The following is a 17,968-nucleotide window of genomic DNA, read 5'->3' on the forward strand; positions in this document are numbered from 1 at the left end:
AGGTAGGAAGTGGGAATAAAGAAGGATTGGTTAATGGGTACAAAAGAACAGTTAGGAGGAATAAGAACTAGTATAGCACAATGGGGCAACTATAGTTAATAATTTTCTGCATCTTTCAAAATAACCAGAAGAGTAGATTTGGAATGTTTCCAATATGATGATATGTGTTTGAGGTGATGAAATATTCCCACTACCCAGATTTGTTCATTATACACTGTATGCTTATATCAAAATATCACATGCACCCCATAAATATGTACAACTATTATGTATTCATAAAAATTTAAAATTAAAAAATTAAATCAGAATTTAAATAACATTGTGAAAACAAATTCAGAAGAAATGGATGGTAACAAAACAAGATAGTGATTTAACTGCTTGACAACAATGGGGGGAGAAACATGTTACTAAAAAAGAATAGATTTAAGTAAAAGAATATGAACAACTTGAATAAATTAGAAGACAGACGAGAAAAGATATTTGAAAGAGCAACTAAAAATGCTTAAGGGACTGATGGAATATACAACAGAATGAGATCACTTAGGAAGTAGAAAAGAATGACAAAAATACAAAGAGAATTCTTAAGAGTAAGTAAGAAAAGGGCAGAGAAAGATGAAAGTGACCTATAAAAAAGCAATGACCTTAGAACCAAACTAAATAGGACACCAGTGAAGGCACAAAGTACACTACTAAAATTCTCCTAAAGGCTTACTCTTCTGGTCTGCTCTACTCAACCACTACTGGCTATCTATAGAACTCTTCACCACTCTCTGGCCATGTGCTTTTACCTAACAATTCTTGCACTTCTACCTGAAACCAAAGGTCAGTGATCAAAGTCAGATCATTCATAGTTCTTGTGAATATTTTCCCCTTCTTACAGTAATACTTTATACTCAAAAGTCTCTTTACTTGCTCTTTACTCATCGTTTGTCCTTTTCTTTTTCCTATTCAAAGCAATTTTAACTTGAAAAATGCTTTATCCCTTCTAAGACTGAAATTAACTGATAAACATACTCTGTCTATGACATCTCTTAATCTTTCAGATTTTCAGCTGCTATTTTTTACATTTTTTATGCTTTGTCTCCATAGCTAGATTATAAAATCCTCAAAAGATGAATGTGCTATTTTTCTACAGATTATATAATACTGCTCAGTATTTTATCTTCTGTATCCTACAGTCTAATCTGTAGGCTTGGAACTTTCACCTTTGAGCTGCTTTTCAACACCTATGTAAACCTTCTAGATTCTGGACCTTGCCTGCTACCTTGCACTTGTGTTCTCTACTTCTAGTGAACACTTCTCTCGCTTAGTGTTATGTCCCATTCTTTCCTTCCTTTGTATGCATTGTCCTGTTATCACTAAAAAAAAAAAAAAAAAAAAAAAAAAAAAAAGGGGGGTCTGTATGCAGTAGAAAGGGTCTGAGTGACTGCATGTTCTAAACGTGGTTAACAGCAATGTGTATCCCCGAAAAAAAGATGTGCCTAAATCCTAACCCCCAGTACCTCAGAATGTGACCTTATTTGGAATTAGGGTCTTTCCAGAGCTAACTAAGCACATAAAAATGAGGTCATTTGAATGGGACCTAATCAAATATAACTGGTAGCCCTATAAAAAGGGAAAATTTGAACATGAAATATGCAAAGAGGAAAAATGATGTGAAGAAACACAGGGAGAATGCCGTTAGAGTAATGCAACTACAAGCAAGGAACAACAAAGATTACCAGCAAATCACCAGAAGCTAGGAGAGGGAGATGGAAGAGGTTCTCCCTTACAGTTCTTGAAACAAACCAACCCTGCCAACACCTTGCTTTCAGACTGCCAGCCTTCAGAACTACGAAATAATACATTTCTATTGTTTAAGCCATCTAGTTGGTACTTTGTTATGGCAGCCCTAGGAAACTAACACAAGTAGGTATAGATTACATGAAAAAAAATCAGATAGCTAGCTAATAATGCTCTTATAAAAATCTTACAAAACTTTAAAAATCTACACATAGGAATAATCAGGTCTACATTCTTCATGTTCACTCAATGCTTTTTATTTTGCTGTGATTGAAAAAGGCTAAAATTCTCACATGAATAACTCAAATGTAAAGGTGCATCTGAAATGCATCTGAATCTCTAAAATTCTCTGAGCCCAAGTACTGGTTTAGGCATTCCTATAAACCGAGAACAGGAGATTGAAGCAGTTCAAGCTTTGTGACAATGACTTTCAAAGTTTTAAACATGTATATCCTTTGGCAGAGGAAATTCCACTTCTTTTTTTACATTACAAGTTCTACTTTCGTATTGTTTCACTGCCTTTTTAAAAACAAAGAGGTGTCAATTTTAAAAGTTTATTTGTAATAAGAAAATAACCTATAATATATACACATTTAACATTTTGGGATGTTGGTATTTCAAGTGTACTTCCCTGATCTCCCACTAACTGGTAAGGTATTTAATGCTTTTATTTATAAAAGTCTTCATTTCTAAAAATAAGCTCCCTAGAGAATATAGAACAAAAAAGAGAAAAGTGCTCATGCATTTTGAGGTTGGAAGGAAAGAACCTAAGAAAAGCAAAAGCACCTGAGAGTACTAAGCAGACTGCCAGAAAAGTATGGTCATCCTGAGAGTCATTCCTGAGACTGTATCCATCTAAAAATAGCTTCCACAAAAAAATACTTCTTATATTTTCTCTTTTTAATTAAACAAATAGAAATTTTATTTATTTATTTTTAATAGCAAAACAGGCCAGGCACTGTGGCTCATGCCTGTAATCCCAGCACTTTGGGAGGCTGAGGTGAGAAGATCACCAAGGCCAGGAGTCTGAGATCAGCCTGGACAACATAGCAAGATTCAGTCTCTAAAATTTTTTTTTAATTAGCTGGGTGTGGTGGCTTGCACCTATAGTCCCAGCCATTCAGGAGGCTGATGTGGGAGCACTGCCTGAACATACGAGCCTGAGGTTACAGTGAGCTATAACCATACCACTGCACTCTAGCCTGGGTGACAGGGCAAGACCCTGCCTCTAAAACATAAATAAATAAGTAAATATTTTTTTAAAAAGACAAAAATAAATAGCAAAACAGTACATAGTACTATCTAATTTACTTGTTTGAACATCTAAAAAAATATAGGCCAGTTATTAAAAGTGAGTATTTCTGGAGAATGAAACTGGGAAAGGGGAAAACTGAATGTTTTGACTTCACAATGAGTCAAATGACTATATTACGATATAATGACTATTATCATTTAACAATATATGGATTTTTAAAACATGCACATTATTGAGAACACTGGGCCATTTTCCCATAATTACTTAAAATATTTACAGGGCAACTAATTTTTATCATTAAGGTTACAGTATACCCCAAGGTGTTAGGCTTGCATTCTTAACGCCTTTAGGAACTATTTATATGAGACTTACATATTAAATGAACACTCTAAGTCTAATAATATTTATTTGTTTTTCAGCAAATGTAAGTTTTTGGTATAGATCGTGGTGGTAAACTATGGCCTGTGGGCTACCTGCTTGTTTTTATAAATAGTTTTACTGGAATACAGTCATGCCCATTAAGTTATGTATTGTCTATAGGTGCTCTCACACTGCAATCGCAGAGTGCAATCATGATGACGGAGACTATATGGCTGCAAGCCTAAAATTTTTTAGCAGCTGTTTCTTTATTAGAAAAAGTTTGCTGATGCCCACAGTAGATTTTAAATATTTTCTCAGAAAATATTTTGTGCTTTCACTTTAGAATTAAATATTTGAATCAGGATAATCAAGAGAGAGACTGGGATTTAAATTTTTAGATATTTTAAAATTGTAATAATCTATTCAAAAACTCATATATTGGCTTAAGTTATTAATATATTTATCCAACTTTAATAATTAGTACAAAATGTTTCTTTTATGGTTAATTATACAAAAGAAATATTTTCAATAGGTATATAACAATGAATATTTTATAGTTGTTACAAAATTTTTCATGTTAACTAAAATAACAAAACAGAATGACAACAAAAGGTTATTCTTACCTGTAACCTAAACCAATCTAATCTCATTCCTCTGAAATCAAATACTTCCCCATCTTCAACTGTAGTAATAGAAAAAAAAAAAGATTACAAAGCAAATTAATGTTTTCACAATCTATAAGCACATTTTAAATTTTAAGAGCTAAGACAATTCTACTTCTGAGTATACCTAAAAGAATTAAAGCCAAGGTCTTAAAGAGATATATGTACACCCATGTTCACAGAAGAATTATTCAAACAGTCAAAGGTAGAAGCAACTTAAATTTCCATTGATAGATGAATGAATAAACAAAATGTAGTATCTAAATACAGTGGAGGCCGGGAGCAGTGTCTCATGGCTATAATCCCAGCACTTTGGGAGGCTGAGGCAGGTGGGTCACCTAAGGGTCAGGAGTTTGAGACTAGCCTGGCCAACGTAGTGAAACCCCATCTCTACTAAAAATACAAAAATTAGCTGGGTGTGGTGGTGTGTGCCTGTAGTCCCAGCTACTCGGGAGACTAAGGTGGGACAATTGCTTGAACCTGGGAGGCAAAGGTTGAAGTGAGCCGAGACTGCACCACAGCACTCCAGCCTGGGCAACAGAGTGGGACTGGGTCTCAAAAATAAAATAAATAAATATCATGGACTATTATTCTGCTAAAAAAGAAAGGAAATTCTGACACATGCTACTATGGCTGAACTTGAGGACATTAAGCATAGTGAAATTAGCCAGTCACAGCAAGACAAATACTCTGTGATTCCACTTATATGAGGTATCTAGAGCAGTCATGCTCACAGAAACAGAAGGTTGAATGGAGGTTGCCAGGGGCTAGCAGGAAAGGGAAATGGCGCACTGTTGTTCAATAATCATTAAAAGAATTTGTTTTGCAAGATGAAAATGTTTTGGAGATTGGTTGTACAACAATATGAATATACTTAACACTACTGAACTATACACTCAAAAATGGTTAAGATGGCCAATTTTATGTGTATTTTACAATTAAAAAATAAAAACATTTTAAAATTAAAGAGTGAAGACAGTGAAACAATTCTCAAATCCTGTAAAGATGATGATAAAGGAGACAGTTGTGCTAAGGGAAGTAAAGGCTTTTCTCCTAAGCTCTCTGATTCTTGGTGTGCTTACATGTCAATTTACAGGAGTTTGAATAGAATTTGAGAGATCCTACGAATAGAAACTTTGGACAGCATGCTGAAGTTCCACAGAATAACTCTATATAAACCAAATATCACCAGAAAAAATTATTTTAGTTTCATTACTTAGATGTGGTAGCAATAAAGATTGAACTAAGAAAAATGTTTATACATTTATTACTCAGAAGTTTTCAAGGTTTCTGATATCCTTTATTAAAAGACTATAAAACTAAAACACACTATCGATCCACTAGAATGGAGTGTCACATAATGGCAAGGTGATTATATGACATCAATTTTTGAGACTGACAGATTTGAGCTCAAATTCCTACTCTTGCTTAATAGCTATTAGAGCTTGGCAAATTATGTTTAGTAACTGCGAGGTTAACCCTCAAACCCAGAGTTTCCAAATCTGTCAAAAGTAATAACAGTGTTGAAAAAAGAATGTGGAGTAAATGGGATAATATACATGTAAAGTGCCTGGCACAGACTAAACATTTTATAAATGGCATTAAATATTGTTATTGGTATGCTTGGACCAAATATATGATTTGCTACAAAATGCAAATGTTTTATTGTTTTTGTTACAAAATGCTTTTTTTCCTGCTTAATAATTAGAAATATAAAACTGTAATTATTATTTTTGTAAATAGAATCACAAACCCATTTTGGAAATCTTTGCTTCAGAGAACAAAATTAAGATAAAAGATAATAGATCATTAGCCAAATTGATTGGTAAATTATCTCCTTAATAATCAAGTTTGAAAATCTAATTAGAAGAAAATATGCTTTTATTTAAAAGGCTTATTACCTTGTTTTACACTTAGGGAAGTCATAGTGTTAACAAAAGAGGACATGATGATTGATTCATCTTCAGGGCAAACAGAAAGATTCTGAAAAACAAACAAAAAGTAATGTTAAAAACATCTATAGTTGGGAAACAACTCAGGTCTATCAATTAGTGGATGGATAAACAAACTGGTATACCCATACTATGGAATATTTTTCAGTAATAAAAAACAAATGAAATTTTAACACACACCGTAACACGAATCTCAAAACCATTACATTAAGTGAAAGAAATAAAAAATAAATGATTTTGTGTTAAAAAGTAGTTTTTTCATAAACTATATAGGAAAATTTATATGAAAAAGTATTTTTAAGGCGAAAGTATAGTGACAAACACCAGTTGCTGTCAGGGGCTTATGCAAGAATGATGAAGGTGTACCATAAGGGTGTATAAGTAAACTTTTAAAGGTGTTGGAAAAGTTCTGTCTTGAATATGGTGATGGTAATAGTTGCACAAATGCATACAGCTACCAAAATTTACAACATGCAATAAAAATGAATGATTTTTGTTGTGTGTATGTTAGGCCTCAACAAAATTAAGACCTAAAAACCCTTTTCAATCTAGCTTAAAAAATGAATATTTGATAAACTGAATTTAAAGTGGATGCTAAAAAATAAATTCCTTTTAAAAAGTGGATGCTTAGCTTACAAACAGTATAAATAAAACACATTTTCAAAACTTTATGATGCAAGTGTACTGTACACTTAAAAATCATGAAAATGGTAAATTTTGTTACATATATTTTACCACAATAAAATATTAACACCTATTGCAATCAACTATGCTAACAGGTTTACAACCTTAGTTCTAAATTTATATGCTAGCAAATGGTGAAAAACATTGTGAATATACTTTGCAACAGAAGAGGGTGGTAAAATGCTCAGGCTTTGGAGTCAAAACTTGAGTTTGACTACTGGCTTTATTACTTATGCGCTGTATTGGTGATAAGGAGCAAATTACATAAGGCATTTCTTCTTCAACAAATAATGATAACTATATCCACTCTCACAGAGGTTTTCTACAGATTTGGTAAGATACACTATCAATAAATCTGGCAATTACTAATATCAGTATGATTGCTGCTGCTACGATACTATTACTATAATTCCAGAAGAAATGCTAAGAATTAATCTTCTCAGTATAAGTAAACTCCACTTTATATTAAAATAGATTAAGTAATTCAGGAATTCTGGTTTACTTTTTAAACTGTATGCTAGTATGAATAAATAATAAACAGTAACAAAAGCTTCTGGCTTATCTGTTAAGTAATAACTATTCCAATAAAATTATAGTAAGGCAATAATACCCCAGGTTTTCTGTTCCCTTTTTAAATGACCATAGAAAGGAAGTATCTGAGCTCCATCTAGTGGCTAAAAGAAGAAATAAACTATAGAGTTTAGAATACTAGCTTGTAACAGCATATAATTCAAGGTAAAAAAAATTACATGAACAATTTTTTTCCTTATTATATTTTTAGGTTGATTTGAAAAAAATGAGAACTTCAAAGTATGGTTATTTCTCTGGAAAACTAGCAGCTTTAGAGTAGTCTTTATATAAAGAGGATTCTTAACTGTTTTCTTTATACTATATATTAGCTTACAGTCTATTTGAAACATGTAATTCTATAAAGTGAAGCAAAATAAAATATTATTTCCTTAGAGTCAGTTTATTTGGAATAAAAAATTTTTTTAATTTAAATAAAGATGAAAGATATTGAATAAATAAATTATGGAAAGCAAAAAAAAGGCTAAAAACCAGTTAAGGAAAAAAAATTGGACATTTAAATGGGAATGTCTATACAAAACCTTTACTTACTGGCCATCCTCTAACAATCTTCTTCAAAAAGATTTTTATTCTACTTTCCCTCTAATACTTAATTATCAATTATATTGTCTCTATCATCTCTTCTGAATCTCCATAGCTACTGCCCACGTTCAGACTCTCATCACCTCTCATCTAGCCTACTGCAGTCATTTTTCTTCTGGTCTCTCTGCCTCCTCATTTGGTTCCCAGCAATCTATCATCCACACTGAACCGGGGTGATCTTTTTAAGTAGTACACCTGATTTATGACTAACCTCCTCTTTCCCAAGGCCCTCTGTAATTTGGTTAGCATACACCTCCATCTTCGGGATAAATAATTGTGTCTTTCCTTGTGTTCATTCTGAGCTTTATATATACTTAATGCATAACACCTATCACATTGGACTACAACTGTTTCTTCCCTTCTAAGTAATGATCTCCAAAATATAAACATGATTTATCACTTGGCACATGATATTTCATAAACAAATAAAATACTATCAAAGGTGGGAAGGAAGGAACAAAAGGGAAATAGTATGAGATAGTTTTTACCTGCACGAGTTCATTGAGGACAACAGCATCAAAGCCAGAAAGGTACTGCACGTAATACCTCTGCATTACAGGTCCATATTTCCTCACATGTGCTCTAAGTTCCTCCATGTAAAATATTAATTCAGCAATGTGCCTTTTTTAAAATTTCAAGAAAAATATTCAAATAATAAATTCATCATTATTAAAGAATATATTAGATGCCCTTAATCTTATTTCTAAAAGTATTTTTCTTATAAAGGGCATTGTTTAATACTTAATGTCAATTACTTCCTTTTTAAATCATTTCATGAATAAAGAAATCATGGAAAGCAAAGAAAAAAAGAAGAAAGAAAAAAAGTTAAGGCTAAAAATCGATAGCAGAAAATCCAAACTGAAAATAAGCAGGGCCGGGCACAGTGGCTCACGACTGTAATTACAGCACTTTGGGAGGCCAAAGCAGGCTGATCACATGAGGTCAGGGGTTCAAGACCAGTCTGGCCAACATGGTAAAATCCCATCTCTACTAAAAATACAAAAGTTAGCTGGGCATGGTGGTGGGTGCCTGTAATCCCAGCTACTTGGGAGGCTGAGACAGGAGAATCGCTTGAACCCAGGAGGTTGAGGTTGCAGTGAGGCAAGATGGCATCACTGCACTCCAGCCTGGGTGACAGAGTAAAACTCCGTCTCAAAAAAAAAAAAAAAAAAAAAAAATTAAATTAAAAAAATAAACAGGACATGTTATAAATACATCATCAAAAAATCTCACATAAAAGAGGATTAGCAAGAAATAAAATTTTTCTGTATGCTCTTATTTCTCTGCTCCATTTTTCTAACTCTTATTGAGAGACTGAACTAAAATAAGACAGACATTTTAATGACACACTGAGTTGCAACTCTAAAAACAGGATTTTTATTTAAATGTTTTGTGTAGTAAATAGTTTTAAAAAATGAATTCCATAAGAAATATTACTGAGCATAGCAAGAAAACAAAAACTTTATCACCACAAAGCATACTACGAGAAAATAAAAGCCCTAATTTAAAACTAAATTTGATTTTGCAGTCTAATTAATATCATCTAATGATATATTACAAATATTCCAAGCTCTTCAAAATAATTTTGCTTCAAATATAAGTCTCCAGATTCCCCAGCCCATAAATGAGAATATAGATGGTGCACAACTTACAGTGATTTGGATGTACTATCTTTCTAATTTACAATGGTGCAGAAGCGATACACATTTAGTACAAATTGTACTTTGAATTTTGACTTTTTTTCCAGGCTAGCAATAGGCAGTATGATACTCTCTCATGATGCTGCCGCAGTTCCCAGTCAACTATGTGATCAGGAAGATAAACAACCTATACTCTTCAGTGTACTATGTTGCCAGATAATTTTGCCCAACTGTAGGCTAATAAAAGAGTTCTGAGCACATTGAAGGTAGGCTAGGCTAAGCTCTAATGTTCAGTATAATAGGTGTACTAAATGAATTTCAACTTAACAATATTTTCAACTTACAATAGGTCTATCAGGACATAACCCCATTGTAAATCAAGAAGCATCTATATACAGAAAATATTTTTTTAAATGTTGCTAACTTACTTATCTATAAAGTCGTCTGCACTCTTCTTTGGCATGTTATCTGCATGACGAAGTAGCCAGATGATTTCATCACGGGCAAAGGATAATGCCATAAAAACAAAAAGTGCCTGTTTAAAAAAAAGTAAGTGTTTATTCTTATTCAAAGATTAAAAACAAAACTGGTAATCTCTTTCTATGTGAAAAGTCATTGGCAAGAAGTGATAATATCAATTCAAAAGGGTGAAGAGACTAACAGGAGAGGACACAAGAGAACCTGTAAGTATGTAAGAGAGAGAGCACGCATATAAGGGAGAAGAATGCAGGGAGGTACGATGTATGAATGTCAAGTCAGCAAATTCATTCTCCACTAAATATAAAAATCCTTTTATTTAGTCCCTGACTCAAATTTCAGTAAAATTTCATTTAGAAACGTTTTTTAAAATTTTAATATGGCACAATTATTGAAATAATTAAATGAATTACCTTGGGACCTAGCAATCCAGGTTGATCAGAGAGAACAGTAGCCAATTCCTTCAGTGCAGATCTTAAAAACTTGCGTCTTTCTCTGTGCATTGAACCACTACGGGGAAAGACACCATAATAGTTTATCTGCTTCTACTAGAATTATTATTGGCAATTAAAGTAACTAGCATTACAGGTGCAACTTCCAAAGTCTTTTTTTAGGAAGCCAAAGTTCCTATAAAAATCATCTTCTATGTGTCTATCGTTAAGTGAGTTTCTAATCTTACATTTATCCTGCCTTTCTTATGTTGCTTTTTAAACTATGTTTCTTCTGTTATTCTCCATCTATCAAAATCCTACCCAACCTTCAAGACCAGTCCTTCAAGAAGCATTTCCCAACATCTAGCTATTTATTTATGAATAATTTATCCAATTGTAGTACCATGTAGCTTTAAGCACTTTATAGACTATGAAATTCTTGACGGTGACCAGACACAGTGGCCCATGCCTGTAATCCCAGCACTTTGGGAGGCCAACTTGGGCAGACTGCCTGAGCTCAGGAGTTCGAGACCAGCCTGGGCAACATGACAAAACTCCGTCTCTACTAAAAATACAAAAAATTAGCCAGGTGTGGTGGGTAATCCCAGCTACTTGGGAGGCTGAGGCAGGAGAATCACTTGAGCCCAGGAGGCAGAGGTTGCAGTGAGCTGAGATCATGCCACTGCACTCCAGTCTGAGGTGACAGAGCAAGACTCCACCTCAAAAAAAAAAAAAAAAAAAAAAACCGTGAAGGCAAAAACTGACTAACTGTATACATTTTTGTCACCTCCATATAGAAATTAATAAATATAACTTAAATATCTGGTTATCTATATCCTTATTAAGTTATATTCCTATTAAATATACAAAAGTGAATACACAAGAGCTATAGTCAATAAAGGTATTGGGATGAGAGCTACTTGGCACTCTTGTTCAAAAATAGAAAGATGGGGAAAGGAAGGGATAATCATAAATATTCATATACTACTTATTTTAAAATTAAGATTAGAAAACATTCTCACATATTAACAGGAGGAAAAAAAATCATAAAATGTTCCAAGTATTCCAACTCCTCATACTACACAAAATATACACTGCTCCAAGAAAGTTTTAGAATTTAGATGGTGTGTGTGTGTGTGTGTGTGTGTGTGTGTGTGTGTGTGTGTGTGTGTGTGTATGAATGATGCCTATGCCAAAAACTCAAGTATAAAGAATACACAACACTAGTAATTTCGCAGTAGATCAGTTTCAGAGGACTCAAATTAAAATCCATCCTCTCCCTGCATGACCTTAGGTTCCAATTCTAAGTTTCAGTTTTTCATCTGTAGAATAAGTATGATGACATCTGTTTCAAAAGATGCACAATCTTTCATGATGCCTGATATATAGTGCTTCTGTTACTTTAATTTCAATGACAAGCTCTTTCTACTGACAATAATAAAGTCATCGTGTCATTTCCAAGAAGAAAATGAACAAATGTTATTTTGATTATTTTACTTCACAGGATTACTGTGAGGAGTCTGTGATGGTTATTGGGAGAAAATGTCTATAAAGTACTTGGGCCTGGCACATGGTAATGAGTCCTACAAGTTACCACTGCTTACTACTTATATTTTATTTAATAAACAGAAGGAGGAAAATAAAAATACCTTACTTGTAAAAGATCTTTATAAAAGATAGCTACGCCTATATGTCTGCCTATAGTAGCATCTATCCCACGAAGAAATAATTATGTGCATTTCTGCAAGTCTAGAGAGGAATTCTAACAAACTCCAAAGTACGTTATCTGCACTAGAAATCATTTTTGAAAAATTAAGCACATGTACTTCATTCAAGTAAATAAAATATGCATGAGGAATGATATAGCACAGATACGATGAGTAAAGATGGTTTAAATTCCCAATATCTTATAGCCTAAACCGAAATTCTAAAACTTCCTGTGGTTTTATAGTTTTCTCTATGGAGTGTTGCTTGTCTTCTCTCTGCCTTATATAAAAATATTGATAGATCAAATAATATTATCTGTATATAGTACCTAAGTTCACTGGAGAAAATATTCTATATTAAGTATATCATATACGTAACAAAGTGAAATATCAAATGATTTAGAATTATTTTATGAGAAAACTGGAAAGTTGTTCAAAGATTTAAAATACACTAATTTCTCACTTAGGATATCTATATATTTACTAATATAAGAAACTAAAATTGGGAAAGAGGTGTACTCTTAAAAGTAATATTTGCCGGGCACGGTGGCTCATGCCTGTAATGCCAGCACTTTGGGAGGCCAAGGCAGGCTGATCACTGAGGTCAGGAGTTCAAGACCAGCCTAGCCAACATGGTGAAAACCTGTCTCTACTAAAAATACAAAAATTAGCTGGGAATGTACAGCGGGTGCCTGTAATCCCAGCGACGCAGGACACCGAGGCAGGAGAATTGCTTGTACCCGGGAGGTGGAGACTGCAGTGAGCCGAGATGGTATCACTGCACTCCAGCCTGGGTGACAGAGTGAGACTGTCTCAAAAAAAAAAAAAAAAAAAAAAAACTAAATATTATCTGTAAGAGTTATATGGATATATTAATTTTCATGTAATAGTACAAAAATCATATTGGTATGCAGAGCATAGTGGCAGTGAGATTATACCCAAAGTAAGAGTCCTTTGTGTGATACTTCCTTATAGCATTTTATCAACACTTCAAAAACATTTAAAATCTGACTTAATTCCAAGGTTCTACATGTTGAGGCAATATACTTAATACTTCTCATTGACTGAAAGTCACCCTCTTCTACTACCATATCTTGCATACTATTAATCTGTACTCACTTCAACAAAATGATGCTTTAAGAATTTTTCTTGATTAAAGCTACCACGGATAAAATAAAACTACTCACGCATGTGACACGGCTGCCTCCTTGCATTCTCTTATGTCATTAATACGTTTATTATAGCTAGGTGCAAAAACAAATTAGAACGTTAGTTTAATTTGATCAATAACTGTCAAAATGAGTAAGTCTAATACTAGAAGTCAATTAAAAATGACATTATCAATTTAGAAACTGGCCGTCAAACTGGAAGTGCATGGAAGAATCTACCCACACTTTTTCCTAGCACTTAGATGTCCAGTCAAGCCTTCCTAAAAAAAAAGTAACATTATATTAAATCCAACATAAAATTAAACTTCACAATGTAGATTTTCATTTCATTAAATGTTATTACTTCCTTAAGCCCCAATGGAGACACTGAAATTACACTTCTGATGTAATTAACATCAGAAGTGATTTCCAAAAGTCTAAAGTACTGACAAAGCTATCATTTCTGACTTTTCAATCAAGTCTATCTTTAAGCATGAAAAAATTCTGAAAGGATATATATCAGTGATCAAAAGTAGTGACTGGATAAAAAGGTTTTGTGAAGGAGAAAACTGAGGCAGAAAAGCATTTGCCGACTTCAAATTATTTTAAGAGAACTATATATGATTTTAAGCTATGTATTTTTTTTAAAAAACTTATTTTTCAAATAAAAAAACATTTAATTAACATCAGCTTAAAGATGCTACCACAAAAACAAATGCTAATAAATAATTTCATGAATAATAGATATAAAAACTCAAAATTCCTAAAATGTTAAAGAAAAAATATCTTCCTGACAACCTCTCTAAAAATCTCTTACACTATGGCCGGGTACGGTGGCTCACACCTGTAATCCCAGCACTCTGGGAGGCCAAGGTGGGTGGATCACTTGAGGAAAGGAGTTCAAGACCAGCTTGGCCAACATGGTGAAACCCCATCTCTACTAAAAATACAAAAATTAGTCGGGCATGGTGGCGGGCACCTGTAATCCTAACTACTCGGGAGGCTGAGGCAGGAGAATCGCTTGATGCCGTGAGGCGGAGGTTGCAGTGAGCTGAGATCACACCACTGCACTTCAGCCTGGGTGACAGAGCGAAACTCTTGTCTCAAAAACAAATAAAAAAATAAGTAAATAAATAAAAATCTCTTACACTAAAATGAACTCCAACTTCTATGTTTAAGTGGTCTAAGATTTATGTATTCTTTGAGCAAATTTCCAAAATATAATAATTCTGTAATCATCACCCTCTATAATTAATACACTTTTATACTTATGGTTTGATTATGATAATTCATATCTTAAACTGGATGATCATTCACAATTAAAAATGTAAACACAATTTTAAATACAGAGATTCTCAAATGATAAATTTATTATTAATAAAGCATAACAAAGACAACTGGTTTCACTATGGCATTAAATTTACTTGCACCATACATAAGTTCACTCAATATACAGAGGCTAACTGGTTTTAAATGTTTACATATATTTACGTATGATTCTACAATGAGTTTGTCAGTATGCTAGTACATGATATTAATATGTTTCATGATTTTCAATCTAAATCAATTAGAAAATGACAAAGCACATCTTGCATATAATATTTCAGGGTATTCCACCATCTAAAATAAGAGCTGAAAAGTACATAGGGCACTATTTATCATATGACTGACGGATCACTGGCATAAGAATATCAGTATGGTGACAGAAATCAGAATAGTAGTCACTTGAGAAAGGAGTGGGGGGGAGTGGGGACTAGACATGGCAGTACCGACCAGAAAGAAGCACAAAAGAATTCTCCGGAGATGATGGAAATGTTCTTACATCTTGATTTAAGCGGTGATGACGCCAGAGTTTTCATACGCAAAGTCACTGAGTTATACAACTAAGATGTATGTATTTTTCTGTTTGTATTTTCTCTCAAAAAAGTACTCGGGAAGAAAAGGGCAGATTCCTTTAACCTCTCCAAGACACAGATAGAGGAGGTTAGAGGTGATGCTCAGGAACCTGGATTTCAATTTGCATTTTGGGGTAATTCTTATGTACACTAAAATGTGGGATATATTGGCTTACATTTAGCGTCAGACATATACACATACATTCAAATATCTAGAAGTTTTATTTCATTTCAATGTCATTAAGTCATTACTCAACTGGATGTGAAATAAATATAGGCAAATTTCACTGTTATCTGAAGCTAGGAAGCCCAACTTATATATTCAACATAAGTATAGCAGATCCCAGATATTTTTAAAAGATTTCATAATTGCCACCAAGTCTGAGTTCAATTTGGCTTTTATATATTGGCTACAGAATCTCAAGTGGAGAGAAATAAAGTTATTAAAAATTTCAAAGACACACATTTCAGATAATTATTTGCTGAACTGGAAATAAATGAAAATAAATCATGTGGAATACTATTATTTAAATAAAAACAACATGATTTCCTACATGCAGTGATATGAATTCTGTAATGGTTATAATTAATCCAATTAACTATTTTTTATTGCTTCATATACTTTTACAAGTACACTCTATTCTAAAATAACACTTATAAAAATTTTAAACCTCTAAAATGTATGTGGTACTTTTGCATCTAAAATCATATATGACTTGCAAAAGAAGACGTATCTTCCTTCTCCTATATTACATGTTTTGAAAGGTCAGGTAACCTCAGTTTTTTTTTTAATATGTGAAGTTACCTGTAAAAAATATGATTATTAACTATCAGGATGACTGTTAAAAACAACTTCCTGGGATCCAAGTCAGATGGTATAGGCTGTATCTTCCTGCACAGTGTGACTACTCCTTTATCCCCAAAACTTCAGTAAAGATAACTCACTCACCACCCTTCTCCAAAAAAGACAAAATAAATGAAAATGCCATACCCTCGTATGTTTACAAATAAGTCTTCTGCAGCTTTGTGAATGTGGAAAACTTCATCCCGAAAGAGAGAGAGGCAAGAGCTACTTTGAAGAGCTAGTTTCCAAAGGTTCAGTGCTGTAGCGTCAGTATTTAGGATCCCATGGCACAAAATAAAGCCAACTTTAAATAAAAAGAAAGCAAATACAAATGTAAATGTAAAAGTATTCCAAAGTTTGGTGACAGTGTAGCTTTTGAAAAATACAGAAACGTAACCACGATCACTAAATTGAGGCTTCTGAGTGACAGTAACAATACATATGTATAAACCATGGTAACATGTTTCTTTTCCAATTATAATTTTCTGTATTCTGCAAAACCAGTTATTTGAACCTGCACTGACAAAACGGGAAAAATGTCACTTCTGGGTTATGAACCAAGTCATTTTAATAAAAGTAACATTTATAAAATATTTTCAACCAAAGATCAGAAATTTCTAATTAACATATAATGCAGTAATCATTACAGTTGTTATAATAACTTAAAAATAAAGCTTATCTTAGGGCCCGGTGCTGTGGCTCATGCCTTTAATCCCAGCACTGCGGGAGGTTGAAGTGGGAGGACTGCTTGAGCCCAGGAGGCAGAGGATGCAGTGAGTCGAGGTTGCGCCACTGCACTCCAGCCTGGGTGACAGACCCTATCTCAAAAAAAATTTTTTTTAATGGCCGGGTGCTCATGCCTGTAATCCCACCATTTGGGAGGCCAAGGCAGGCGGATCATGAGGTTAGGAGTTCGAGACCAGCCTGACCAACATGGTGAAATCCCGTCTCTACTAAAAATACAAAAATTAGCCAGGAGTGTTGGCGCGCCCAGCTATCCAGGAGGCTGAGGCAGGAAAGTCGCTTGAACCCGGGAGGCCGAAGTTGCAGTGAGCCGAGATCATGCCACTGCACTCCAGCCTGGGTGACAGAGCAAGACTCTGTCTCAAAAAATATATATATAATTTATATATATATATAATATGCATACATACATAAAGAGAATCTACTTTCCTAATCATGAGAATAAATCATAGCATCTCACATTTTAATAGCATCCTCACATTTTTAATAGCAATTTATAGTTCATTAAGTCTTCTCATATATATTATTTCAAATGATTATCCTGTGTAGTAGACAAGACAGGTGGTATTCTTTCTTTTTTTTTTCTCTTTTTGGTAGAGATGGGGTCTTGTCATGTTGACCAGGCTGGTCTCAATCTTCTGGTCTCAGGCCATCCTTCCACCTCATTCTCCCCAAGAACTGGGATTACAGGTATGAGCAACTGCACCTGGTCCATATGCTTCTTACAGTTGAAGAAGTGAAGGGTCATTGACTTTACTAAAATACTATTAAAGTAATAAAGCTAGGACTTAGCCCCAATTATTCATCCTTAAAGTCCAATACTTTCAATATATTAAGTTGCTCTTTATGATATGAATTCTAAATATCTTTTTTACCTTTTGTTATCTAATCTGGAAATCCTATATAAATGTATAATTTTATACATGCTGACTGATATCCTCTCTAGTCTTCTATACTAGGACGTAAGACCTCATCTTTCATTCACTGAACATCTACTCAGTGTCTACTATACATATAAGGTTCTGTAGTGGGCCAGTTAGAAACCAATCCCATTTTCTTTGAGACTTCCCTATGATTCTCAATAATCACTCCCATGTTTAAACTCCTATTATAGCTGTGCAACTATCTTGACACTTTAACATAAAACTTGCCATTTATCTTTTGATTCTTAGCTCAAGCTTCCTTCTTGGGTCACTAGAGAAGCAAGCTAACTCTGTA

General features: G+C 33.7%; 1 protein-coding gene across 2 annotated transcripts in view; it reads right to left on the reverse strand.

Annotated features, from left to right (window-relative positions):
- Nucleotides 1-17,968, reverse strand: part of NCKAP1 (NCK associated protein 1) — a 113,257-nt gene that overhangs the window by 47,566 nt on the left and 47,723 nt on the right. For both annotated transcript variants that reach the window (XM_004032918.5, XM_004032919.5), the window contains 7 exons: nt 16,154-16,310; nt 13,307-13,363; nt 10,396-10,492; nt 9,934-10,040; nt 8,354-8,486; nt 5,961-6,042; nt 4,021-4,079 (listed from right to left, as the gene is read on the reverse strand). In XM_004032918.5, the coding sequence (XP_004032966.1) occupies nt 4,021-4,079; nt 5,961-6,042; nt 8,354-8,486; nt 9,934-10,040; nt 10,396-10,492; nt 13,307-13,363; nt 16,154-16,310 (692 nt within the window). The remainder of the gene's footprint in view (nt 1-4,020; nt 4,080-5,960; nt 6,043-8,353; nt 8,487-9,933; nt 10,041-10,395; nt 10,493-13,306; nt 13,364-16,153; nt 16,311-17,968) is intronic.

Source organism: Gorilla gorilla, chromosome 11 (assembly GCF_029281585.2).
Source record: "Gorilla gorilla gorilla isolate KB3781 chromosome 11, NHGRI_mGorGor1-v2.1_pri, whole genome shotgun sequence".
In the NCBI taxonomy this organism is placed as follows: Eukaryota; Metazoa; Chordata; class Mammalia; order Primates; family Hominidae; genus Gorilla; species Gorilla gorilla.